The sequence below is a fragment of the Chrysemys picta genome, chromosome 4 (genome assembly GCF_011386835.1).
Source record: "Chrysemys picta bellii isolate R12L10 chromosome 4, ASM1138683v2, whole genome shotgun sequence".
In the NCBI taxonomy this organism is placed as follows: Eukaryota; Metazoa; Chordata; order Testudines; family Emydidae; genus Chrysemys; species Chrysemys picta.
The window spans coordinates 133,673,187-133,700,577 of record NC_088794.1 but is presented as its reverse complement, the minus strand read 5'-3'; the positions used below and the strand labels follow the sequence as shown (position 1 = coordinate 133,700,577).

Sequence of the window (27,391 nt, the reverse complement as noted above, 5' to 3'; positions counted from 1 at the left end):
TAAGAGAAAGATTGTGCAACCTGTAAGATATTATTTCTAAATATACTGTACATGTGCAAAGGGTAGAGAAAGCTTTGATTTCACCTTTTTCTCCTCAGCTTCTTGCTGATGCTTCACCATTTTTTTCAGCTTGTCATTAGCTGCTGCATTCTTTACTTCCAACTCCTGGCTCTTTATTCTCAAGTCCCTATGCAGTTCTTCCACCTGACATGAATGGTAAGATTAGAGTCTGTACAGACTAAACTCAGTTTTAAAATGTTTTAATAGCTCTAATTTTATATTAAAAAGCAAAGTTTAAAGGTATGTACCTGGTCAACAGTTTCCTTGATCTTTTTAAGACCAACATTCAAATGCATCTGCTGTTCCTCCAGCTCACTCCTTTTCTCATTGAACAAGTTGACATAATGGTTGATGAAGTCCAAATAGTGACGTGGTGTGATGGCCATAGTTCTGCCTCCCCATTTTGCTAGGCGAGCGTTAGCCTTTCCAAAGGAAAAAGAGTTTGCCAAAAGTTATTATATAATCCTAATCTTTTATATATACTATCTAGATTTTTTAAACTCAAAACTGTCACAGCAGCAACACTGTTGTATGGAACTTGTGTCAGTCCACTAGAACATGACATTAGAGATCTGAGTAGCATGGCAGAACACACCTGATGAAGGGTTTGATGAACAAATACACAGCTATTTACAATAGCTTCCCTATGTGATGGCAGTTGTGGTAACTTCTCATACACAACTGGCATATAGTCTGGCACAATGTAGTTTGGCTTCTCAAGATCCATTTTGCTTGTAAACTCTTTGCCAACTTCGTACAGTGCTTCAGTTGACCAGTCTCCAAACCAGTTCAAGACACACCTTCAGACAGGACAAGACGTATTACAACTTCCAAAATTTCTTTTTTCAAGAGGGTATTAACAATATTCTTAATTAAAAAAGACAGACCTGAAGTGTTAAGATACTCTGTTTGGGAGCTAACCTACAACAAAGTAAGTTAGTTACCTGTTGAAGAGAGATGGAGAAGTAGCTGCTTTGTCCTTCAGGCCCTCAGAAGATGGGTTCATGGTGAACACAACATGGAGATTGCGAATAACTTGACTGGTGAACCATTTGTACAGTTCTTCATGTGAATCTAGCATTAAACCTTCTTTCTGTGCTCCCTCTTTACATTGAGTCATAAGGGTGGCATATTCATCTCCTTCAAAGAGACCAGGAACCTAATCCAGGAAATAAGTATATTTTTCTTAAAGGCTTGATTTTCCCTGCATAACTGCTACTTTACACAGATTTATTCAAGTTACCTCTCCATTGGCCAGAAGATTATTCATTTTTTCCACAAATCCAGAATCCAGTACATTTGACTCATCCATTATAAACGCTATTTTCTCATTCTTGCAGCCAGAGCGTCTGAAGACCGTTCTCAGATCTTTATCAAAGTCTTCACCTGTGTATTTTCTATGAACCTATAAAGATTTAGCAATAGTTACTGATCTTTTTTAGCCCTTATCGTCCCACACAATGACTTATCTTTATACATTTATCTTACCAAAGACAGAATATCTGCAAGACAACTGCAAGCTTTAACAGTCAATTTTTTTGTTGAGTGATAGAACTAAACCAACCTTTATTTGGTAAACACTTAAACCATTCATCCAAGCCACAAATCGTGAGAGAGTGGTTTTCCCTGTTCCACTAACTCCAATGAGAAGCAAGTGACCCTGAGGCTGGCGGAAGATTCTGAAAGAGATTGGTACTTCAAGTACGTTTACTGCTTGATAAATTGTGAATTAGCCACAACATTTCTAAACTTCCTTTCCTTGCAAACTTAACCTGTATTTTTTTTTTTTTAAGTACTGTGACTGGTTCGGGGACACACTGAAGTGACTATTGGCAATATTTCTCAGTCCGCTACAATTCCAACCTTGCAGTGCTCCCTTTACAGAATGCCTCTCCCAAGTAGAACACCAGAACAAACCGGTGTGCCATTCTGGACTAGTCTGAATACAGATTTGTTTTACAATTCAAACTAGACAAACCCAGAAGTTGGAAATTCAGCTTACCGGTCAATTCTTAGCACATGATCCAAAACTTCATTAAACAGCACTAGTGGCACATCAAGTTCTTCTTCATAAAACACTTTCAGCCTGGCTTTTACATAGTCTCTCAGCTCTTCCTGATCCACTGGGATATAATCCTAGAATAAGAAGGTCAATATGTAAGCAAGAGATCTAACAGTCTAGAATTTAAGACTAAGGGAGAGATTCTCACCCTGCTGACCCCTCTGTGCTGGATAAAGGGCTAGAGTGACACAAATTCCCAACTCAAGAATTGAGGATGATAGCCACAGGGAACCCCTCAGACTCTGATGTAGCATGTGCCACAGGCAGGGCCTGTAATGTCACAAGCCATGGCAGCAGTGCTGCCCAGAATTTCTCCAGGCACCTGGGAACTGGCTTGCACGATTTAGACAACCCATTAAAGCTCAAAGCTACCTTAAGTTCCCCCCCACCTCACCCCACTCCCCCCTTGGCTAGGAGTTCTGTGCTGTGCCTCTTAGCAGCATAGTTCAGACTGTCACTTTAAGTTGAAAAAAACTAGTTTGCACAACAGCTCAGATGCTGCATTTAAATCAATCCACAAATAGAAAATGCATCATGTCTGTAGAGCCACTGTAATGTAAGGCATTTAAAATGATCTACTGCTTACTTTCAGAGGCAATATAAGTCAGTATATTCCATAAGTGCCAGAAAATTCCCAGGTAGATAGGTATTTGTGCTCCTCCTTGGCACTTTTACCATCACTGCAAATTCCTGATTTGAATACACATATGGCTCAACTGGTTTGAGGTATGTTAACATACATGCACCCAGTGTATTAGATAAGTGCATTTTCATAAGTCTAAACAGACAGAAGCACATTTAGCCAGCAGGCACAGAAGTAGATTTATGAATACCTGCTTGGATGCTGAAAAGCAAACCCTAAAACATTCAGTGATGAGCTTTACAATCACATATTAGCATTACACAATTGTTTCTTGAAGTCAGCTGCAACAGTAGAAGCCATATAAAGGATTGGGGGTGTGTGGGGGGAGAGAAATCTAAGGCTATGAACAGTTTATTGATCAGACATTATTGTTCGTTATGAGATGACTATAGGCATTTGTTGTTCTGAAAGCATATAGCCAGATACAAGATTGAGTATGCTTGTACTGCACAATCATACCACCTTGGGTCATACCTCAGATCAAGTTATGCAATGATCTGACTAACACCACTTGGGAGACCAAGGGAAACCCAGGATGCTAGGAAATGAAGCTTGTGACTCAGTGGGTGGCATTTCTTCTTTGAGTCATTAGTTAGCCAGTGTGGTTACAGACACCATTGGCTTATTTGTTAAACAAGCCAAAGAGACAACCTACATCCTCTAACTGCACTAGTCCAAGACCCCAAGATACTTTCTGCAATTGTTACCCTCAATATTCTAGATGAGTCCCTGTTTGGATATATGCTCTGCCTTCAAATTCACAGTTCTACTCCCTTGGTACCCGGACAGGTTCTGCTATGCGCTGGATACCCATCATGCCATGCTGCATCAAATGTGTTTGCTTACCAACTCCAACTGGTTAGCAATCCTTATTGTCAAAGGTAAATTCTATCACATCATGGACTGTGCTTAGTATGCTAGAAGAAGCGCTGCCTAAGAGAAGTGGTGGGCAAAGATTCACTCTCTTATTCTGATACTTCGTGTCTGCAACTGTTAATATCACGGCTTCTATTGAGATATCCCTCTTTACCTTTGACAGCCAATTGCTGTACAAGATGGGTCTGCTCATAGCTTTCTCTTTGTCTATGTTGGGGAAATGTTTCAGAGCTACCATATCAATGTTTTCATCAGTCCAACGTCTCTCCTCATCCTCCACAAGTCTAGTTAGAGAGAGACAGTTACAAGCAAGCATGCAACACCTATTAAAAACAGATATATGTGAAGGACACACCAAGTACTATAAATAGCAAGTTAAGGCAAAGGGTAATACTATTGTACATATGGGTCAGTTCTATCTACTTGGAACTACTTAGCAATCCAACAGACACTGCTCTTACCCTGAGCTTAGAGAACTAGATTTCAAATCCACAAAGGTATTATTCTTCATATTTAGGTTATGTGTATAAGCCTTTGTAGGTGGCACTTATTTTATGAACTTAAATTTTTGTTCATTTCTACAATTTGTACTTTTAATACTATTTCCATAGTTTCTTTACCTGTCTTGGAAGAGACGCAAGGCTTCGTGTGCCCAAATCCTAATAAGGCCTTCAACAGGTAAGGTTTCTAATGGTCTTAAGGCTTCAAAGATACCTCTCACCCATCGAGTCATTTCACGAGGTGAATAAATGTAGTGTGGCTGTGTGTCCTGGGTGAACCTTTTCTAAAAATTCAAAACACTGGGTATAATATCTAATGGGATAAAGTTATGCAACAATAATTAACATGCAAACAATGCTTTTCATGCCCCCATCTTACAACTGCTAATAAAAACAGGGTAAGCAGGCCAAAACAAAAAGCACTGGGATTTATCTAAAGTGGCATAGTAACTAGGAAAGAGGACTAGTCAGCAGAAGTTGGGAATAGTGTGTAGAGCAAGTTACCTGTGACATTGTGTAGAACTCTACCATGGCAGCAGTAAGAGGTTCTGCATATGTGCGGAGTGATGGGATGAGCCTCAGCATTGCACGATTGAATGTTCCATATATCTGAGTAAGTGAAGCTGGTCCAGGATAGTCCACATACACCACAGGGACATGGCGTAAAAATCTGAAAGAGGTCCAATAACTTAGTGTTCATACCAGGAAAGACTTCATCCAACACAGCTAGACTAGACTAGATCTGACCTATCTATTTTCAATATTCAAAACAACGGCCATCCTTGGTGGAGATTTCATCTCAAATTAAGCCACTAAAAGTCAAAATTAGGAGATCCAATTACTGACTTGTACTCTGCAATATCACATCACATCATATTGGTTCGTTTTTGATCCAAGCTGCTTGTTTCATAGGGTAAAAATAACTATTAATTTCACAACAGCATTCTCAGCCTCTGAAGTGAGTAATGTTCAGCACTCACCTTAGCCACCACCCTGTTGGCTAAAACAAAGTCCTCTTTGAAGTACAGGAATGTGAATGGAGTACAGTCTGTGTTGTTCATAGATTCTAAGGCCAGAAGAAATCTTGTCTAACCTCCCATATAACACTGGTGGTAGAACTTCCCCAACATAATTCCCAGGGCATCTTTTAGAAAAAAATGCTACTATCTCGATTTAAAAATTGTGAATGATGCAGAATTCACCCTTGGTAAGTTATTCCAATGGCTAATTACTCTCACTGTTAAAAAATGTATGCCTTGATTCCAGTTTGAATTTGTCTAGCTTCAGTCTAGCAAAGAAAGGTACAACATGATCCAGTGGCTGGAAGCTGAAGAGCCCATTATTAAATATTTGTTCCCCATGTTGGTCTGTGAGTACCTATCAAGTCCCTCCTTAACCTATTCTTTGTTAAGCTAAATAGCTTGAACATTTTGAGTCCATCATTATAAAAGCACGTGTTCTAATCAGTGCCAAATACAGAGATCAAATAAGACTCTTTATTCCTATTTGTGATCCCCATTTAAGCATCCCAGGATTGCATTAACTCTTTTGGCCACAGTGTTCCATGTTCAGCGGGGAGCTCAAGTTCAACTGATTATCCACCACGATCCCCAAACCTCTCTCAGGATAGAGTCCCCCAACCTGTAAGTATGGCCAACCTTCTTTGTTCCTAGATGTATACATTTACATTTAGCTTTATTAAAATGCATATTAACTGCTTGCGCCCAGTTTACCAAGTGACACCGATTGCTGTGAATCAGTGATCTGTTCTCGTCATTATTTACCATCCTCCCATTTTTGGGTCCTCTGCAAACAGTCAGTGATTATTTTGTTTTCTTCCAGGTAACTGATAAAGATATTATGGCCAAGAACCAGTCCCTGCGCAATCCTACTGGAAACAAGCCCATTCAATAATGGCTCCCTGTTAACAGTTACATTTTGAGACTTATCAGTTAGTCAGTTTTTAATCCATTTAATGTGTGCCATGTTACTTTTATATCATTCTAGTTTTTTTAAAAATCAAATTGTCATGCAGTACCAGGTCAAATGCCTTACCTAAGTGAGTATATTATGTCAACACTATTACCTTTATCAGCTAAACTTGCAATCTCATCAAAAACAACAAAGTTACTTTGACAGGATCTATTTTCCATAAACCCATGTTGATTTGTATTAGTTACATTGCTCTCTTTTAGTTGTTTAACAATCGAGTCCTGTATCAGTCACTATTATTTTGGCTGGGATCTAGGTCATCACGTTTACCCTTTTTAAAATCTGGCATTTTAGCAGTTTTCTTCCAGTCTTCGGAACTTCCCGTGCTCCAAGACTTACTGAAGATCAACAGGAGCTTGCTGGACCATTAATGAGCAGCTCAATTAGATGCAAGATATTTTTAAACCAATATTTGATGCTACAAACTAGATTCCAGTATTAGAGTGTAAAGGCATCAGATACTCCATTTTGCAGATCAGGACTATAGTTTTAGTAGCTTCAGACTAGTATTTACCTATGTGAAAGTGGTTTCCTTCCAGGATCAGTAGGTGGGTTACAAGCTCCAACAAACTGAATCCTCTCTAATTTCACCCAGGTCTGATCCGATGTACGGTAGAAGCCTCCATGTTCCACCATCTGAATGAGGGAATTGTTTTAATACAAGAAAGTTCCCATAATAATATAATAGTAATATCCTTAGTTTCACAACAAAACAAACCTGTCTAATGAAGGATATGACTCTCTGCGTGCCATACTTATCCATATCTGGCAAGTTGATTTCATCACAGAATAGCACCAGCCACTTTCCTAGCTGCACCGGACCCAGCACCACTCCTTTAGGTGTATGCCTGTACTCACAGTAATGATCAAAAGTTTTCAAAAGTAGCTCTGGGGTAGTAGCACTAGAGAAGTTAAGTCCAACCACCTTAAAAAAAAAAAACAAAAAAAACAAGGGTGAAAGAGGTAAATCCATGAAGACATTTGATACATTTTAATAGTTTAAAGTCTTAGAACCACAGTTTCAGTAGATGATCACTCCTCAGTAACAAATATGTATTACAACTTGGCTTTTGGATTGAAACTATATGCTGTAGGTTGACTAGATACTGATCACTGGATGCTGTTTACATAAGTATTTGGGTCACTACAGATATGTAAAATTCCTTATAGACTGCCATCAAAGTCTGTTATCTGCCAGTTGTACCCACTTGTTAGAATACATACCGTCTCTCATCACTGTTAACTGGTTTAAACACTCATACCTAGACGGAACAGCCACCTGAACTCAAAATACTTTTGATTTAATACTGAACAAGTGAAAAAAAAAAAAAAAGCCAGTACTACTGGCGCTAGTTAGAAAGGAAGAACAGATGGCCTTGATGTGAAGGGACTCCTGGAGTTAGGAAGAGTCTAGATCTTCCTGGTGACTATGGGCAAGTCACTGATTTCTGCTTCAGTTTCCACTCCCTTTTACAGATCATGTTTCTGCCTCACAGAGTGTTATAAGGATACATTCATTTAGTTGGGCAAAGAGCTCTGATACAATGAAGTTTTTGCCATGTAAGTAGAGAGGTGTTGCAGTAATCATTAGAGTAAACCCTGTAGGCAGCTTTTCCTTGTTATAAATTTGCAATTATTCAATAACGCACATATAAACAGAATAGTTACCTCCATATCAGGGAGGGCTCTGAGAGCACTGAAAAGGATCATAGTCTTTCCAGAACCTGGTGGGCCACAGAGCACCAGGGGTTTGTGTTCCGCTAGCCAAGTATACAGCAAGGCTTCATGGCGGACGGTATCTAGGGTTGGTACTACAACTTCAGGAGCAGCAACCTTGTGGGTCTCAACTTCAATCTGAGGAACCTTGGACTGCCATGGGACCCACTCACCTGTAATCGACACCTAGGTGAACAGAAATATAGTTAATGTATGAAATTTAGTAGAGAAATGGGTTCCAATGGGGTTCTCATCACAACCCCAGCTTATTTTACACAACTTCATGCTTTAATCGGTGAACTCAGTTAAGCTTTTAACACCTGCAAATTTGATGCTGTGGGACTAGTTTAGAAGAAGCTTGGACTACACAGTACATTATGTACCAACTGAACAAACAAAAAGGCAAAAAAAAAAAAAATCAAATGTAGAGTGGCTTGCCTTGAGCTAACTTGTGAGATACTGATTTACTCCCATTGAGAGAGGTTAATTTAGAAATAGTGTCATATTGGCTTTGTTTCCTTAGGAATTAGGTTTTTAACCTATAAAAAGTACAAGGGGCTATTACCTCATAATCAATTATGGGTATGTTGGGTGCTGTGGGCAATGGTACAGTGGTGATTCGCCTAATGTATTCTCCCAGCTCTGCTCTCATTTTCAGACGACTGTCTCCAGAGAGTGACCATAGTATTGCATAGACCAGGTATCTCTGATGGAAAACAAGAGAAAGATTAGTCCACACAAACGCAAAGAAGTATTACTTGTGTTCGAAGGACAGCAGAAGAAAATACAAGGAGAGCCTGGTAACTGTGTTCATCTTTAGGCTTTCAGATCACTTTGCTGCAGTATTTACTTTACCTGGATATAACGCTCCAGTTGATCTATCTGCATAGGGAAGTCGGGATGGTTTGCATTGTACTGGGCTACATTGCGGCAAGCCTGATGCAACATAGAGAACAATGAACCAAGACAGCGCAAGCGAGTGAGGTCCATGATATGCTCTAACTTGAAAGCATGTTCAAGAGCTTTAGTCACCAGTCCATTAGATGTGAAATAGGGTTGCATAATTGTTGCTGCATCTCTTTGAATCTGTTGGTAAAGACATTAGCATTGTTCAAGGAACTTGGTTTGTAGTCTTAAGTCATAACACTACATTTTAAAATAAGTTTGTCTATAACATGGGTTCAGAGTGTCATACTTTAATAGGGGAATACAACACGCAAGTTACATTTTGTTAACTCAATCTCTATGTATATTCAGTACAGTCTGTAAGATAAGCTTTCGAGGCACTTCCTACTTTTAGTGAGTCTGGTATCAGTCCACAGTATTACAATCCATTCCAAGATATACCTGCAACATTGGAGAAGCTGCTTCATCTTCATCTTCTTTGCCCTTTCGCCTCTGCTGAGCTTCCTCTTCACCTTCATCCAAAGGGATGTTTCGTAGTCTGGCCAAGAAGTTATTGAATATCATGTCAGTGCTTAAAACATCTTCACTGAACCAGACCATTCCGCACCTTGACACTGTGGTCAGAGTAGCATATTTCAGATCCTGTACCTCAAACATGATACGCACCTAGAGAGAAAGTGCAGACATTTAAGAGAAGTTAGGATTTATGTCCTACTGAATCTATTACAGTAACTTCTCACTTTCACGGTTAATGTTTCATTGTTAAGTCGCTGATCTGTTAGAGAACATGCTCGTTTAAAGTTGAGCAATGCTCCCTTATAACATTGTTTTTCTGCAAGCAGTGGACAAAGCAGGCGGCTGCCAGAGCAGCCCGTTGGAGCTAGTTGGTGGGGGCTTGGAACCAGGGTGGACCGGAAGCCCCCCCACCAGCTCCCCTAAGTTCCCTGTGCGGCAGCTGCCCAACAGGCTATCGATTGCCAGGCAGTTCACGTATCCCTCCGGCCTCTGCCATGGGCTGCTCCTGCCCTCTGCCTTGGAGCTGCTCCGGGGAGCCTTCTCCTTGCTGTGCGGGGGGGAGGGGAAAAGAGGGGTGCTGATGTCAGGGTGTGTCGTCCCCCCCCCCACCCCGCTCCTGTACCTCATCTCCACAGAGCAGGGGAAACGGGGGGACAGGACAGGGCTCAGGATAGAGGGAACTTGCTGGCAGCAGCTGTTGTATCAACTTGCTGATCTACTTAGAAAGGCAATGTACTTAGTGTTGGGTCAGCGTACTTAAAGGGGAATGCGCTTGACACACATGGTGTGTCTGTCTGTGTCTCACACCCACCCACAGCCACCCAAGTGGTGCATTAGTCTCACACACAGTGTGTCTCTATCTCACACACACATGCACCTCTCCCCCGCCAGCACTTTGGAAAGTGGTGCGCTCCAGTGGGATTGCATGAGTTCATCATCACGTTCAGTTTCCACAGGGAATGTTTGTAGCCACTCCCATGCTGTTTCTCCTCCCTCCATTCCTGCTACCTTGTAGAGTGTGAGGCTCCATTAACAATGTGTTAACCCTTGAGGGCTCAGCCGGGTGCTAGATCATCTACCAGTAAGGCATTCCCTGGGAAATATCCCACCCTCTGACTCCACCACCTCAACCCAGCTTCACAGTCATCATTGCTGTGTACATTAAATTGTTTGTTTAAAAAACTTATACTGTGTGTGTGCACGCACACACACACACACACACACACACACACACACACACACGACTGACTTGTCTAGTGAAAAACATTTCCCTGGGACCTAGCCCCCTCCGACCCCCATTTACATTAATTCTTATGGGGAAATTGGACTCACTTAACATTTTGCTTAAAGTAGCATTTTTCAGGAACATAACTACAATGTTAAACGAGGAGTTACTGTAAAAGCTATTAACATGCCTCTTTAAACTCCCCAAAAGCTAATATGTGGTATAAAAATTAGTTTTGTCTTAACTTCATAAAGTATTTTATGTATTCAACACCTAATTAAACATTCATGCATGATCTAGTATTTCCTAGTCTGGAAGGGTCAAGGTAAACCTGACATGACAAACTCCATAACCACAGAAGGGTTTTTAAACAATTCAACCAGACTATTGCATAAAATCACTTTTGCTCTGATGCAATATTAACTTTACTCTGTGCCCACAGGTAGTGTGATGAGAACCTGTTCATGTCAGTTACCAAAAGCAGCAGAGAGATCAAATTTTCAGTAGATTAAACTATTTAGAAATGCTAAAATGTTTGTAAAAACAAAAATCTTTACATTTGGTGGAAGGCTGAGACGTTCTCCATTGGGCAGAGTCAACAGTTTGTTGTCATCCAACACGGAGTTTAAGTTCTCCACCCATTCAGGATCTACATCTCCATCAAAGATGATCCACTGTCGTTTTTGCAATTCACCTCTCACATTGTCTATGATCCTAAGTTCAGGAAAGCATTTAGTGTAGGTTAAAAAACAGTAATTTTCCCTTCCCTCAATTCTCTATGGCAATGACAACATGCAAGAATATCTCTAATAGCCACTTCTTAACTTATACGCTATTCATGTTTAAGACTCACTTTCTCAGGACACGTGTAAACAATCCATCTGTCCATTCTCTGGTATTTGGATCCAAAGTACCATACAGGTGATCTTTGCTGATTGCTTTTGGATCAATGATGTGAGCAACACCTTCTACACCCTCTAGCCGCTCCAGGGCTTTTAGCAGCACTCTCCAAGCCATGCTCTTTCCACTTCCAGAAGGACCCACCATCATCAACCCATGATTGATCTGGGTAATTTGATAGAGCTGAAGAACCTGTGACAAAACAGAAGGATCTGTCATTTAAGACTTGCATTTATTAAAATTCAAACCTATTAATCTGGAATCACTTAAAGTTGAAACTTATTTTAGGTATTCTGTCTATTTGGGAAGCAGTTGTATTTGATTTCTGTATCACGGAATATGGAAAGTGTTACATGTACTTTGTCAACTCTACATTGTAAGATTTACAACTATCACAACGTACCTTTTCTACCCACATGCCACCAACTTCTTCTCCATCACCATATGTAAGGTACATTTCTTGACACACTTTCTTAAGCTCCTCTCGCAGGGCTGTCATTTCACCACGGTGATACTGTACTCCAGGGAATACATCAGACAAGAGACTGAACAGCAGTGGGATGTCTTCTGCAATAAGTTTGGGTACCATTGTTTCACACACACTCTGGATCAAAATCTACATGGAAAATTTCATGTTTTGATTAGACAATACACCGTAAGCAATGAATATCTGCATTAGTCACATTGGTAGAAAAATTTCAGACAGGTCATGCTGAATACTCAGACTGCAGAGTATATTGACATTTGCTAGGTTTGCATTTGGCATTCTTATTCCCTGCAAAACTTATTTGATGTTGAGTTTTATATTTGTGCAAGATCATTTATGACAGTGCATTATGAACTTTAAAAAGTGATGCTATACAGGGAATACTTAAGCTATTGCCTAATACAATTGCTTTAGTTGAGGAGTGACAACTGTACTTGCCTACATAATATTTACCTGAAAGTGATGTGAACTGCAGGAGTTCATTCAGAATGTCTACTCCACTTGGAATAGAGTCAGGACATCACTCGTTTTATAGGAGTGGTGAAAGTTTGTAATGACCACAAACCATCAGATGCCTCTGTTTTATTGTAAGAAAGAGGCTTCCAACAACTCAAGCACGGATTAAAACTCAGTTCAATCTACTGAAACTGCCACTCCTGTAGCCTAAAGTACCATGACTTCAAGTAAATACAACATTTGTGAACTTAAATAGATTACATTTGTGCTTGATGCAGCAGGTGCTTTACTGCAAGTGCTCATATACATGAATATGTACTGTAATCACCCCTTTGCTGTGAATGAATAAAAAAAATCTGTATATGTTTTACCTCTTGTTCAGATAGGTTCTCAGCAATTTCCCCTTCATCAACAACAACTTCACCACGCTCTGTCTTCTCCCGCTTTATCTTCTGAATCCTCTCCCTCTTCACATTTCCTGCACTAATCAGTACACTCTTCAAAGCTCTTAAGCCAAAGTCATAATGACTTTGAGAGGAGAGCTGCTCATCACAGAGGCTAAAGATAAAAGATACCAGAGTCAGTTTTAGACATAGTAAGATCACAAAACTAATGTTCAATAGTAAAGTGTCAAGCATGCTTACCGTTCGATGTTCTTGCTATGGTAGTTTCAAAACTAGCTACAGAGCCATTTTAAGTTCCAGATTTAAGTACACAAGTGATCTTTTAATGGTTTGGGCCACACTTGTTTAAGTGACTATTACTTACTTGAAGAATGGGACAATCTTATTGGCGAGCACTTCAGCAGTACGGAAACCCTGGGAGTACAACATGACCTGGGCAATCAGCTGGCGGTCTGGCTTTGTCATCGCCAAGCTACGGAACAGCTTCTTCAAGTTGTCTGGAAGATTTGATCTACCCACATAACCAGGATTCATGGTGACGAAGATAGCCATGTCTGGGCTCACTTTAACTTGTTTATTCAGCAGCTCACAAGTAATAGGTGCGAAAGCTAAAAGTAGTTCACACAAAGTATTTTTAGTTACAGTTGATTTTGTCTCAGTCAAATAAGCTATCAACTACAGTAGCTGAAACTTCAATTTTAGTATCCTGTATAGTTTTGTTTGTGGTACAGTAACTCCTCACTTAAAGTTGTCCCGGTTAACGTTGTTTCATTGCTGATCAGTTAGAGAACATGCTTGTTTAAAGTGGCGCAATGCTCCCTTATAACATTGTTTGGCAGCTGCCTGCTTTGTTCACTGCTTGCAGAAAGAGCAGCCCGTTGGAGCTAGCTGGTGGGGGCTTGGAACCAGGGTGGACTGGCAGCACCCCTCCCCCCCACACACACAATCAGCTCCCCGCTCCCCTAAGTTCCCTGTGCAGCAGCCGCCCACCAGGCTATCAATTGCCAGCAATTCAGCTGTCCTTCCCCCCACAGCCATGTGCTGCTCCTGCTCTCTGCCTTGGAGCTGCTCCCGGGAGCCTCCTGCTTGCTGTGCGGAGGGGCGGGGGAGGAGAAGAGAAGAGGGGGGCTAATGTCAGGATGTCCCCCTCCCTCCTGCTCCTGCCCCCTGCTTACCCCATCTCCATAGAGCAGGGGGAAACGACAGAGCTCAAGACAGAGGGAGCATGGTGGCAGCAGCTGCTGTCTCAACTTCCTGGTCTACTTAAAAAGGCAATCTACTTAGAGTGGTTCAGCGTACTTAAAGGGGCAATGCACATCTCTCTCTCTCTCTCACACACACACACACACACACACACACACGGTGTGTGTGTCTGTCTCTATCTGCCATGCTGTCTCCCCTCCCTCCATTTGTGCTGCCTTATAGAGTATGAGGCTACATTAACAACAATGTGTTAACCCTTGAGGGCTCAGCCGAGTTCTAGTTCATCATTTAGCAGTAAGGCATTCCCTGGGAAATATCCCACCCTGTGATGTCACCACCCCAACCAAGTTTCACAGTCATCATTGCTGTGTACAGTATTAAATTGTTTGTTTAAAAATTATACAGTGTGTGTGTCTTGTGTGCTGAAAAAAATTTCCCTAACCTAACCCCCACCCCCATTTACATTAATTCTTATGGGGAAATTGGATTCACTTAACATTGTTTCACTTAAAGTCGCATTTTTCAGGAACACAACTACAACATTAAGTGAGGAGTTACTGTACAACTAGTCAAACATTTTTTCTACCACTACACTAAAGTTACACAATGTTGAAAGTGACTGCATATCAGTTGAAAGCTACTTCCTTTAATTGTTTAATATTTAAGTTACATTTTCAAATTTAACACCCCCCCACCCGAAAAAAAAAAAAAAAGCCTGGCCAATGTGGGAATAACTGATCAAGTAGAGTTCTCAAAAGGACCTATTTCAGACATGCAAGTGAGGGCATTCTTTTGACAGCACAGCTATACAAAATCATTAGCAATGAAAAAAATTGCATACTCTTGTCATAGTTTGGATTGCAATGTTCTCGCAAGGCTTCCTGGATGCACTGAACCTGCTGAGAAACAGCCGAAAGCATACGCTCCTCAAGTCTGTTGAACTCATCAAAGCAGCCCCATGCGCCCACTTGACAGAGCCCCACAAAGATGCGTCCCATTGCCTGTAGGCAGAGAGAAAAAAAAAAAAAAAGAGAAGATCAGCTTTATTTACACACACACACACACACACACACACACACACACACACACAGAAAAAAAAGTTACCTTGGTTATTCTTCCCTGTACATAGTGGAACTGGTGTAGACTGGATAGGATTGTGGTTACATAAATTAACCCCCTATTTAATGTGTGTGTACGTTTATGCTGAGAATCTTTATGCTTTCAACAGAAACAACTACTTCTTTACCCACCACTCCACTCTTCTCTCCCCACTCACACCACTCTTGCTTCTCAGATGTTTCCGTTTTTGAATGCCAGCTTCCATGTTTTAGAATGTATAAGGCACTACCAAGCAACTTCCACTCCTCTTTAGGGAAGTCTGTCACTTAATTATTCTAAAAACTCTGCAAGCACATTCCTAAACCTGCAGCAGAATTTAAAAGTAGTTCCGATGCTGCAATGTATCAGGAAGTCCATTGAGATAAGGAGTATGTGCAGCAACATATACGTTAGGAGTCAGTCAACTAAACCTACTTGATTTCCACTAAAGTAGGTGTACTTCAGTTAGTCCCACAGTATGACTGCAGGATGGTAATGGAAGACTGTAGTTTGAAAATATTTTAAGTTACTTTCCTAAAGCTTGGAGTTCAGATTTTCCCTTGCTAAATTATTGTCTAAAAGCAGAGCAGGGAGCTTCTAACCCAATTCTGCTTTAGGTGGTAGCGAGGACCAATGAAGCTGCACAGTAAAGTAACCAGAATCTATTTTACCAGATACAGGAACAAGCTTTCAAACATTTTTTGACATCTACAAGCTGAAATGGCATATTAATGAGATCTTAACTTAAAATGAAGAATGTTCTGATGTTAAATGAAAGACACTATACCTGGAAGTCAAATGTTTCATCACAGTTGAAAACCAGAACAAAGCGACCAAGCTGGTGTCCAAGGGCCTTTACAGATTCTGTTTTACCAGTACCAACAGGACCTATTTTTAGAATAGGATAAAAACATTAGTGTCTTCCTAGGCACTAAACTGACAATATTAACATCTAGAGTCTACGGGCTGGGCTATGGTACTGCGGTAAGTCAGCCCAAATTACGCTACTTCAGTTACATGAATAACGTAACTGAAGTCGACGTAGCTTAGGTTGACTCAATGCAGTGTTTACACCGTGCTGTGTTGACGGGAGATGCTCTCCCGACGACTTTCCTTATTTTTCTCAGGGAGTTGGAGTACACACTTTATTAATTTTATAGCTGATGAACATCAGTCTTTACCTTTAACAGAAGACACATATGGAATCAGTACAAACTTACCAAAAGGTGAGCCTCCAAGTCTTGCCTCCAAGGCTTGCGTCATTGTCAGGTAACAGCGGTCAGTAAGAGGAGTCTGAACTAGTTTATCCTGAACACCAAGATACTCAAAGCCATAGCTGAATTTGGCATTTGCCATCTGAATGGACAGCTGTTGCAACACATCTGTCTGTTTTGGGTCAAAGTAGAATCGCATCTGGCTGAGCCACTCAAAGGATTTGGAGTTGTCAATCTTACTTTTGATCAGTGATCTTGTAACATCTCTTTGGTGCACTAACTCTGTAATCTGGAGAACAAGCATCTCATTAGCAACCACCACGAAAAAAGACCATGTACTCTAATGAAACTAACAGTTTTACTGCATCTCACTGCACCTCAGTTTATGAAAAGCCATTGCTCGGTGCTAGAAGGCATCATCTAATATCCATCCTCTAGCTTGCAGAAAAGAGGAGCTAGTAAAGAAAGTCTGTAGATGCAGGATCCCTCTCAGTCAAGCTTCAAGCCAAGGCATAGTTCTGAAACCACAAGAGCTGTCCTTATGGACAACCTTTTTCTGTCCACAAGCAGAGAAAGGAAGCAAATCCATACTCATCCTGCTACACCTCTCTGGCACCAGATACTGTTAGTCACCAGATATTCTTGTCTGCCTCCAAGAATCTGTAATGATGAATGAGAGTGCCCTTAAACCAGCTCACATTTTCCTCTAAGAAACCCCAAGTGCTGTAGAGGGAAAGTGTTTCTACATCCCTCGCCACCAAAAGCCCTCACCTCTGAGGTCCCACAAGTTTAATCCTCTGCAAAAGTTATTCAAAGTCTATATAAAGCCACCAAGAGAATTGCTCAGACACTATGGGCTGAAATCTCAGCAGGTACAGACCAAAACTGAGCTCTACATCTCCATTCCCATCTTTCAGTAGCTGGAATCAGCAGCTGAAGAAAGTGCATCTGACTAGAGCTAAACCCAGCCAAGACTGAGATGCCGGTAGATAAAGAGAAATGTTTCTAAGAACTTGCTTCCTCCGAGACTCCACTATGGAGGGCACCTTCCCCTCAGACTAGTTTATCACTAGCCTTCAATCCTTTTGGATGCTAAAGGCACAAAAAATGTCAACTTTCATCTTCAATAGGCCAGAAATTGACACCTCATTGTATCAGCAGACTTGGACATGGTAAGGCTGAAGGTCCACAGATTTGATTATCGCAAGTCATGTCTAGCAGTGAAACCACACCCCATGTGAAAGCTCCAACTCGTACAAAACACAGCACTCTAGTTTCTTGGCAGCACAGTCTGCCACAAACACCATTCTGTGGCTATGCACTCTACACTTGTTCCCCAATTAGAAGTTTAGGTCAAGGTTTATTTTATAGGAGCCTTTGAATAACAGGACAGATTGTCAGTTGCACTCGTCTGGTGGAAAGTAGAGCTTCTTAGGAGGAGCTGGAGTTAAGCTATGAATTCAGTGGGCAAGAAGCGATGGACTTTCATAGCTAAATGCAAAAAGCCTTCAGTTTAGCTTTTCTTTCTTCAGAAAGTTCTTCACATGCCTATGACAGCCCCTCACGCAAATACAGAAGTTTTAAATTAAGCTATTTCTCCTATAAGGAGTTTCTATTTTTAAACAGCTGAAGGAGCTCAGACACTATGATTATGGGAGCCATGTACATACTGTGACAAAGTTCCTCCTCTGCCTTGGTTGGTTCTGCGCTTTCTGGCGGATTTGCTCGCCTCAGAGGTTCACGGCAGTCCTCAGTTTGGCTCCTTTTGTAGTGGCACAAACCTGCCGTTCACTTGGCTAACCTCTTCACTGGCCAGCATGGGGAAAGAGAGGAGAACAATCCCCGCAGTCTCTGCTGACCCACCTAATGGGTCAGGGGATAGGCCAGGGACCTTCCCCTCTGCTGGGATCCACAGTCCAGGTCACCTCCTCTCATCTTAAATAGGGAGTTGAGGTGGATGGGGGAACCCAGGCCCGCCCTCTACGCTGGATTCCAGCCCAGGGTCCTGTGGATTGCAACCGTCTACAGTGTCTCTTGTAAAGCTGCGTGACAGCTACAACTCCCTGGGATACTTCCCCATGGCCTCCTCCAAACACCTTCTTTATCCTCACCACAGGGCCTTCCTCCTGATGTCTGGTAACGCTTGTACTTCGCAGTCCTTCAGAAGTATGCCTACTCACTCTCAGTTTCTTGTGCCTCTTGCTCCCAGCTCCTCACACGCACCTCACTAACTGAAGTGAGGTCCTTTTTAAAACCAGGTGCCCTGATTAGCCTGCTTGTCCTAATTGATTCCGGTAGATTCTTAATTGGCTCCAGGTGTCCTAATTAGCCTGCCTTAATTGGTTCCAGCAACTTCCTGATAGGTCTGGAACAGCCCATTATCTTACTCAGGGAAAAGGGACCTGTTTAATCTGGGGCTAATATATCTACCTTCTATCACTCCCTTGTAGCCATCTGGCCTGACCCTGTCACAATACATAGATGATAAAAGTTAATATAAACTGTAGATTTATAAATCTTATCTACTCTCAGAATAGGAGATTGGCTGGTATATTCTAAGAGTTGTTTCTATTCACTAAATAATTCTTCAGAATCTTATGCTACACTGACACTTAAGTTTATAGACATTATTTCAAGTCAGGCATATGTAACCTCTACAGAAACAGCTGTTCCTCAAGAAAGCTTGATGGGAATATTTTAGTTTTCCCTACATGTCAGTTTCATGATTTGAAGATGGACAGATTGTATTTAAATTTTGTAAGAGACCGAATGACTACTTGAGGATGGGGAGGAGAGTATTACTTACCAAGTGTTCCAATTTCCTTCTGCGGAGAGGTGGCTGTTCCATCAAGACAGAGTCTGCTAACATGTTCAGTGTGACCTCAACATTAGCCAGCACAGAGTGCAGAGGACTGCTGTCTCCATCACCACCCATGCCATTCAGAGCAGATTCCACATTCTCTGACCATGCAATTTGGGCTGACAGGACAACAAGCTGGGCCTGAACATTTAAAATACAGTTAGATTTTTGCTACAAGTTGTTCCTCCCACGAAAGTGTATTATATAGTTTGGTTAGACAAACGTGAATAAGATGGATACCTGATATTTGTCAATCCAAGAAATATAGAGAACTGGATCAATTGAAGTTGCTTTACCAAAGATTTCTACTTCAGTAACAGACTCAGCTAGCAGCTTTGCAAGTGTGACCCTCATTTCTTTTTCAACAAGTGTGAGCCACTCATTTATCTTAAGATGTTCTGTGATAGACACAGGTGTTTTAAACAGCACCTGAAACAATTAAAATTTAAGTGTAATTTTAGTTTTCATTTAGACCAGGTTTGTAAGTTTGCAAAACCCCCCGAAGACACAGCTCTACCTCCTCTCCTTCACGTGATGAGATCCCCAGAACAACAGTGTTATCTTCATTCAGGATGATGCTAGAAACTCCAGCAAACATTTTCTTGAAATGTTTCTGGAGCTTAGCTACATTCTTGCTGTTTCCTATGATTTCGAGCAAGTCCTCATCACCAACGAAGTAGAACCTAGTATTAGAGATAAGGTTAAAGCTTTTTAAAACAACTGACCACTGAGGTGAAAGAATTTTTTTTAAATTAATTTAAGGCCCAGAATTAAATATATTTACTTGAACCCGCTATAACCCTTATAAAACTGGGGAAATGTCTGATATTACACAGCATTGCACAAACTTCCTTTCCTCCATACTTCTGTTAGCTCATAGTAAAAATACCTCAGGGCTTATTCTCTGCACCATTTTTAGTCTAGATAGAGTTTTCTTCCCACTTTAACACCTCATTAGCAGATAAATGCCAAGTATTGAAAGATTATGAGATAGCAAAGATCCCACTCTGAACACATGCTTGATGTGGAGGTTAATGTTTAGATCTACAATCCAAGGACCTCACATACTACTGAGAATTGAAGGTGAAAAAGAATGCAACATGATTCAAATATAGAATGACACAAGTTCTTAAGCTTTGGTATTTGATGAGAGATTACTAAGGGTTTATCTAGTTTAATGAAACAAAACTAATTTGAGAATTTCATTATTCAGTACCAGGTGAAACAGCCTATTAAGCAATATTTATATTCAAATTATGCCATTTAAGTTACTAATCACAAGTGACCCACACAAAGAAAGTGAAGTTTGTCATTTCCCAGGAAATGGGACCATAAAATGACTAAATTATTCAACCTTTATTATTATTATTTTTTTTTTTATGATTCCAAAGCATTCATGACAGGTTTCAGAGTAGCAGCCGTGTTAGTCTGTATACGCAAAAAGAACAGGAGTACTTGTGGCACCTTAGAGACTAACAAATGTATTAGAGCATAAGCTTTCGTGGACTACAGCCCACTTCTTCGGATGCATATGCACCCGAAGAAGTGGGCTGTAGTCCACGAAAGCTTATGCTCTAATACATTTGTTAGTCTCTAAGGTGCCACAAGTACTCCTGTTCTTTTTGCAAAGCATTCATGTTTTCATATCTGTGTATGCACTAAAAGGTTTCTAGCAGAACACAATAAAAGGATGTACTTAGGCACTACTGTGCAAACGAACACAATTCATATTACAGTTTATTCCAGCACAATTGGTTGAGGAGATGAAATTCCTTACCGAGGAAAGGAGGATCTCTCCCTCTCCAGATATTCTCCCAGTGTTTTCTGGATCTTTCCAAGCAAGTCTGCTAATCTCTCCAGTGACCTTTGTACACCTTGGATGTTAAGAACATCCATTACAAGGGGAGATTTGGATACTTTTTTCATAAGTGCCAGAAACTCAGTACTGATGCTGTAAGTGAGAGTGAGAAAAATATTAAGCACACTTTAAATGAGGGATACAATAGTACAAGTTCAGTTACTGAGCGTGAAAAAGGGTGATATCTATTCATATTGTGTCAGAGTATTCTGGTGTGGCTGGCTTTATGCTACACTAAAGATGAATTCTAGTTGGAGCACTCCACATGGTACCCAAGAACCAGACAATGACTAACTCAATTGCCGGTGCTCAAATGGACCGTACAGTAAATCATTGCTAATGTCTACCTCTGACTCTCTGGAGAGGTGCATACGTCTGTCCTGGGACACCTGAACCTAGTCAAAGACTTTGAAATGGATAAGAGACTGCTTGTTAGCTCAGGGTGGAGACATCAAATGAAGACTGGAAACAGGCAGAGACTGCAAGGGTGCAATCTACCTGCCTACCCCAATGCTAGATGATAGGTGGGACAGAAAGGGCTACCTAAACTTGCAAGGAAAGACTAAGGTCTAGATAAAACAATAAAAGACCTGTAGACCTAGAAGTTAACCCTTTTATGTCCAAAAGAAAACTATCCTTATGAACAAGCTGTTCTGTCACTGCACTCTCATACTGTCATAGGCTTCCAAAGTCTGCAGCAGGGGCCAAAACCCAGATGGATCTGCTGAGAACACTATTGGTGAACAAGACTATTTTGCTCTGGGTCACTAGAACAAAAAAGTGGGGGCGAATCACAGGATTCACTGAGAGAAGTACAGACCTATCACTTGGAAGGGGTGCTCATGCAATGGGCAGGCAGAGGAACAAAGTCAATGGTGCAGTTTGCCCTGAACTGTAATTGAGAATTTCACACAAATCCAAAGTACATATACCTTTTGAACCTCTGTGTTTCAACAGGCAGTAAGTGCTCAATATCAGCACTACCAGTGAAGATACCCTCCAGGTAGACCCATCGCCTTTGGACATCTATCCAGACATCAAAGAGTGCAAAGATACGATTCAATTTGTCCTCCCAGCTAAGGGCATCTTCTTCAAATACCTAAATGTTACAAAAATCATTAACATTCAGTTTACCTTTAAAAACAAAAAACAAACAAAAAAAAAACAAACTAAAAAACAAACCAAAATTTCAGGTACAAGTCAGCATGATTTTAAGAAGTTGGACAAGTAACACTAATCAAGCTAGTTTAAGAACTGAATTGGAAATAATATTGCAAGTTTGGTTAAAGCTATAAAAAGTTATAATCACACTTATACACCTAGTTATTTGCCAAACTTGACACACAAGGTGCCAGCTGAACAAATGTACACTAGGAAAAGAATACTAAAACAAGGAGGGAGCCAAAGCTAATTGAAAAGAAAAATAAAGTAATTTTACAGTATACCTTGAAGTATGGTGATAATTTCATGGCAGACACACTGTTAATGTGCTCCTTGACCTTGTTGAAGAGATCATCCCAACCACGAATCAAATGACATTTGTAGTGAGAGTTAACCAAATCCAGTTCGTAAGTGTTCCACACTTCTCTTATCTTTAAGAAAAAAAGAAGTCAGATTATGAACTCCTGATAGTAATTTTAATTCGATTACATTTACTTCATTCTATAGTATAGAAATGTAGTTACATGAGCTGGATTCTTATCTTTTTACAGATCACATGAACCTGCAGGTCATGGATTGCTGTGAATCATATGGTGGAAGATTTCAGAATTATGTCTTCTGGGTCAGGGTTAAAATTATTGCAAGTCATAAAATGAAATTAGAGAAGGCAGTTTCCAGTCTTCTACTTAAAAGTTTTATAATAGTAACATACTAGCTATGCATTTTACTTGACTTATCTTTAAGTTTAAGTTATAGTACCTTCAGTAAACTTGCAAAGCTTTTAATAAAACCCCTAAACCTATAGGTTTTCATGTTGTGTCAGTTTTTGTGTTTAATTTACTCAGTTATTTAGAACTAAAAGTGTATGGTGAAGATCTAAAGCATTTCACTTTCACCATCCTGGGTATCCAAAATCCAACTTGTTACATAGCTGTCAGCAAATTAATTTATACCTCTAAAACCTCTCCTGCACAACAGGTCTAGTGTATGTAATGATAGATACTAGCCTGTTTCAAGAACTCCTCCAAAGCCATCTCTCCCTGAGCCACAAGAAGTACATCTTTGACAATTGCTTCATTCTTCTGCAAGTCAACATCCCAGATCTGTCCCAGGGTTAGTTCAGAGACAGCCCAGTTCACATGAAGTTTCTTCATCAGCTGCTTCCAGTGACGATCTTTAAGAGCCTCGGATTTCAGTTCAATCACCAACATGTTTTTCTAGAATGTGAGACAGCATATATTAAGTTAATGGATGCACTTAATTTTTTTAATTAGTTATCAAGGGTAAGTACAGCTTACCTTCATGTAACCCTTCAGAAGCCTCAGAACGTATTCATAGGAGGCATACTGCCGCAAACGAGCAGGGAAGTTTTTCAACTGGTTCAGTAAGCCATCCAAATTTTGTCGAAGCTGTCAATAAAATACAGAAGCCAAGAAAGAATTCATCTTCCAACGACATTATGATAAACACAATCACTCTAGTAAACTGGATATTACAACAGTTATTAGTTTTACTTACAGTTTGTAATCTTAACATTTTTATTCAACTGTTCTTTAAGAATGGGAGAATCACCCTTAGGCTACGTCCTCACTACGGGGGGGGGGGGGGGGAAGGGGGAGGGTCGATTTAAGATACGCAAATTCAGTTACGCAAATAGCGTAGCTGAATTCGACGTATCGGAGCCGACTTACCCCACTGTGAGGACGGCGGCAAATTGACCTCCGCGGCTCCCCCGTCGACGGCGCTTACTCCTACCTCCACTGGTGGAGTACAAGCGTCGATTCGGGGATCGATTGTCGTGTCCCGACGAGACACGATAATTTGATCCCTGAGAGACTGATTTCTACCCGCTGATTCAGGCGGGTAGTGTAGACGTAGCCTTAGATAATATTGATCATGCTTTCCTATGCTGCATATATTTAATTTTGCCAACAATAAATATAGCTGTATACAAGGCAGGCAAACCAAATACTAGAAGTATGAAAACATTCAATTGCCCCTCAAAACCTCATCATTCCAACAGATTCTCCAGGCCTTTGTTGATATATTCCACCTCAGCACATTATATGGAGTAAACAATACTGCTTTAAGCTTAATTCGTGACTGTTGGTACAATACTAGTTTTCTCTATCCCTTGATCATTGGAGTAGCACAGCATGAAGTAATTTTACACTAGATCACAGTGGTCATGAAATTGTGACATTCTTCCTTACAGATAAGAGGTAGAAGCCTTTGTGACGGGTTGGATCACAGAAACCCCCTTGGGGCGGCCAACTGATTGGCCAACAGACTACTTCTGCCCCTGGTTTCCCTGCCAGCTTGGGACTCCAGCACCCTATCTTGTTGAGCCAGACACGCCAGTCTGCTCCGACACAAACAGGGTGCTGGAGTCCCAAGCTGGCAGGGAAAGCAGGGGCAGAAGTAGTCTTGGCACATCAGTTGGCCACCCCAAGGGGGTTTCTGTGATCCAACCCGTCACAGTGGCGTAGTCGGCAGGATCTGTGCACAGCTGATTGTTTTGAGATACTGGTAGTGATTTTAAATGAGTTTTAAGTGTGGTGGCTGGAGAACAGACAAAGTTGTTACTGGTTTGTTATTTTCTGTTTGCTTATTTTGGGTAAGGGAAATAGGGATAGAAAAGGAAGCAAAATAAGTAAGAGTGAAGATCAGAAGAAGCTAGAACTACACCAGTTGCAAATTGCCCAGAAAGGCTAAACACTGGGTGCTGGGAAAGTCTCTGTTAACTAAGAACCCCTTGAGCTGAGTGCATCTCAGTTTCAGTGAACTGCAGATGGGTGTGGCCCAACCTCGGTCTCTGTGCTGAAGTTGACTAGAGTGCCTAACTTAGCAAGACAGGAGTGGAGGGGTGCCTGTTCTGGCAGGAGGGGGTTCTCTGTGGTACCCCAGCTCATCGAGTGACGGTCTCAAGGGTAGACATATGGAAATTGATGTGCAATTTGCCCAGTTAAAGGTTGCCCTGGAAAAAGAAAAGGCTGCCCACCAGCAAACCCAGGACTTAAAAGACAAAGCATATTGAGACCCAGAAGCACGAAACTGCCTGTAATGGAGTGGAAGAGGTGCACAGAGACACGTATCCTGGAGCTGGAAGTTGGGGTCCTGGTGACTGCTGCAGTGGGAACAGACCCCAAAGGACTCTCTAGCTGGAAGCAAGCGCAACCTGAGTGAAAGGGGGGGGATTTTTCTGGCCAGTGAAAGGTCTGTCATAGCTGGTAGCTGTGAGCCCACAGCTGGATCAGGGTTTCTTTCCCTTTTGGGGGACACAGGAGTGTCTGCCCCAGAGGGGAGCCCAAAAACAAATTTTAGGTATACTGCTTCCGCCATGGTCAGTGTCCAAGTCTCTGGCAGTAAGTTCAGGAGGAGGGTGTGACATTGCACTCTAAGATTTTATGAAAGTATGCTGATGAGTGTGAATATAATGTAACTAAAATATGCTTCATGCAAAAGGTCTCTTGTAAATTGTCATTACAAAGCTTGTAATCTACTGAGTGTGGTCATCCTATTTGTATAAGTGTATCACTTGTATCTGAAACTAGAAATATGAAATATAACTCTGAGGTCCTATTGTAGTTATGCAAAGTGTGGGCCATTAATGGTGGTTTGGAATCTTAATGCTCCCATTAACCAGGACAATTGACTGTAGATGGCTCTGTTTTACTTGTAAGTCTTCTTGTATACATGTGTGCTGGCAAGTGGCTAATGAAGTCTTACAGTGACATGTGATCATGTCACCTGAACTGGAATCCATCTTTAACCTGGTGCATTTACATTGAAAAGGAGGGGTGGGAACCCAGAGGGACAAAGGATTCCCGCCTTATGCAAAAGATATACAAGTGGATGGAACAGAACAAATTAGACGGCCATCATGAGAAATCCCCTAACTACCACCTGAGCTGGAACAAGGGCTGTACCAGGGGAAAGTATTGTGCCCAGACTAGGAAGGCATCCAGTCTGTGAAAGAAACGTATTGAAACATCTCTGAGGGTGAGATTTTATCTGTATTCAGTTCTATTACTTAGACTTGTATGTTTTGTTTTATTTTGCTTGGTAATTCACTTTGTTCTGTCTGTTACTACTTGGAACCACTTAAATCCTACTTTCTGTATTTAATAAAATCACTTTTTACTTATTAATTAACCCAGAGTATGCATTAATACCTGGGGGGGAGGGGGCAAACAGCTGTGCATACCTCTCTATCAATGTTATAGAAGGCAAAAAATTTATGAGTTTATACAGGGTAAAATGGATTTATTTGGGGTTTGGACCCCATTGGGAGTTGGGCATCTGAGTGTTAAAGACAGGAACACTTCTTAAGTTGCTTTCAATTAAGTCTGCAGCTTTGGGGCACGTGGTTCAGACCCTGAGTCGGTGTTGGAGCAGATAGGCATGTCTGGCTCAACAAGACAGGGTGCTGGGGTCCCGAGCTGGCAGGGAAAGCAGGGGCAGAAGTAGTCTTGACACATCAGATGACAGCCCCCAGGGGATTTCTGTGAACCAACCCGTCACAGCCCCGTTTCAGTTTATGTATCCAAGAAGCATCCGCTTGGACAATAGCTTTTCATCAGTGAAGTTAGACAAGTGTTTGAGAAAAGTGATAATTTAGATCAACTTAATTTCAAGAAACAGATATAGCATCAGTTCTTGTCCTCTGCAGATGTAGCCTATAATTAAATATATTTAAGGTTGTGCAGTTTCTGCAATCCTGATAATTTTTCAGGTTTTGTTTTGTAAGCCTTACCCTGCTGAAGCTTCAGTTAAGAGGAAAAGTTATTAGTGCTGCAAGTTAGATTAAGATAGAGGCTGCATTCTCAGTTATGAATTCTATTTTTCATATGCGAAAAAGACTCAGATACATAAGCACCAGGCCATATATTCTGGCTCATTTTCAAGTTGTTAGAACATTTAAATGTATTTTTACCACAAAGGCCAAGAGCCGAATGATATAGCTGTAGTTATGATTTCTATATACGGAATAAAAAAGGTACCTTGCGAGGTTGTACTGAAACCCACGGCTGCTCCTTCATCTGATCAATCTGGTCCCAGACCTTGGAAAGCTCAGACCAAACTCCTTTGAGGTCTTGTAACTCTTCTAAAGCTACCTACAGTACAAAGGGATACATCAAACTTTGGTCAGTTATACAGAAAGGACAGATATTTATTATCATTGAGTTAGACAGAGCTTGTTAAACAAATCATTGGGATAGGAACTTGGTCAGGGTACTGGTAATTGGACAGA

General features: G+C 41.1%; 2 protein-coding genes across 3 annotated transcripts in view; one reads left to right on the top strand and one right to left on the bottom strand.

Moving 5' to 3' along the window:
- Positions 1-27,391, top strand: part of LOC135983199 (uncharacterized) — a 372,285-nt gene that overhangs the window by 45,607 nt on the left and 299,287 nt on the right. The window lies entirely within an intron of this gene.
- The window catches only part of LOC135972201 (cytoplasmic dynein 1 heavy chain 1-like), an 89,666-nt gene that overhangs the window by 27,954 nt on the left and 34,321 nt on the right, over positions 1-27,391 (bottom strand). For both annotated transcript variants that reach the window (XM_065593599.1, XM_065593598.1), the window contains exons 18-50: positions 27,141-27,254; positions 23,436-23,546; positions 23,145-23,354; positions 22,422-22,568; positions 21,909-22,075; positions 20,896-21,069; positions 19,636-19,801; positions 19,359-19,547; positions 19,065-19,259; positions 16,265-16,547; positions 15,832-15,932; positions 14,788-14,947; positions 13,108-13,351; positions 12,711-12,897; positions 11,800-12,012; positions 11,350-11,588; positions 11,054-11,210; positions 9,197-9,421; positions 8,705-8,935; positions 8,415-8,555; positions 7,802-8,035; positions 6,852-7,058; positions 6,648-6,769; positions 4,646-4,811; positions 4,262-4,425; positions 3,796-3,925; positions 2,063-2,196; positions 1,625-1,739; positions 1,304-1,465; positions 1,005-1,219; positions 656-860; positions 309-482; positions 85-204 (exon numbers count right to left, since the gene is read on the bottom strand). In XM_065593599.1, coding sequence (XP_065449671.1) covers positions 85-204; positions 309-482; positions 656-860; positions 1,005-1,219; positions 1,304-1,465; positions 1,625-1,739; positions 2,063-2,196; positions 3,796-3,925; positions 4,262-4,425; positions 4,646-4,811; positions 6,648-6,769; positions 6,852-7,058; positions 7,802-8,035; positions 8,415-8,555; positions 8,705-8,935; positions 9,197-9,421; positions 11,054-11,210; positions 11,350-11,588; positions 11,800-12,012; positions 12,711-12,897; positions 13,108-13,351; positions 14,788-14,947; positions 15,832-15,932; positions 16,265-16,547; positions 19,065-19,259; positions 19,359-19,547; positions 19,636-19,801; positions 20,896-21,069; positions 21,909-22,075; positions 22,422-22,568; positions 23,145-23,354; positions 23,436-23,546; positions 27,141-27,254 — 5,802 coding nt within the window. The remainder of the gene's footprint in view (positions 1-84; positions 205-308; positions 483-655; positions 861-1,004; positions 1,220-1,303; positions 1,466-1,624; positions 1,740-2,062; positions 2,197-3,795; positions 3,926-4,261; positions 4,426-4,645; positions 4,812-6,647; positions 6,770-6,851; positions 7,059-7,801; positions 8,036-8,414; positions 8,556-8,704; positions 8,936-9,196; positions 9,422-11,053; positions 11,211-11,349; positions 11,589-11,799; positions 12,013-12,710; positions 12,898-13,107; positions 13,352-14,787; positions 14,948-15,831; positions 15,933-16,264; positions 16,548-19,064; positions 19,260-19,358; positions 19,548-19,635; positions 19,802-20,895; positions 21,070-21,908; positions 22,076-22,421; positions 22,569-23,144; positions 23,355-23,435; positions 23,547-27,140; positions 27,255-27,391) is intronic.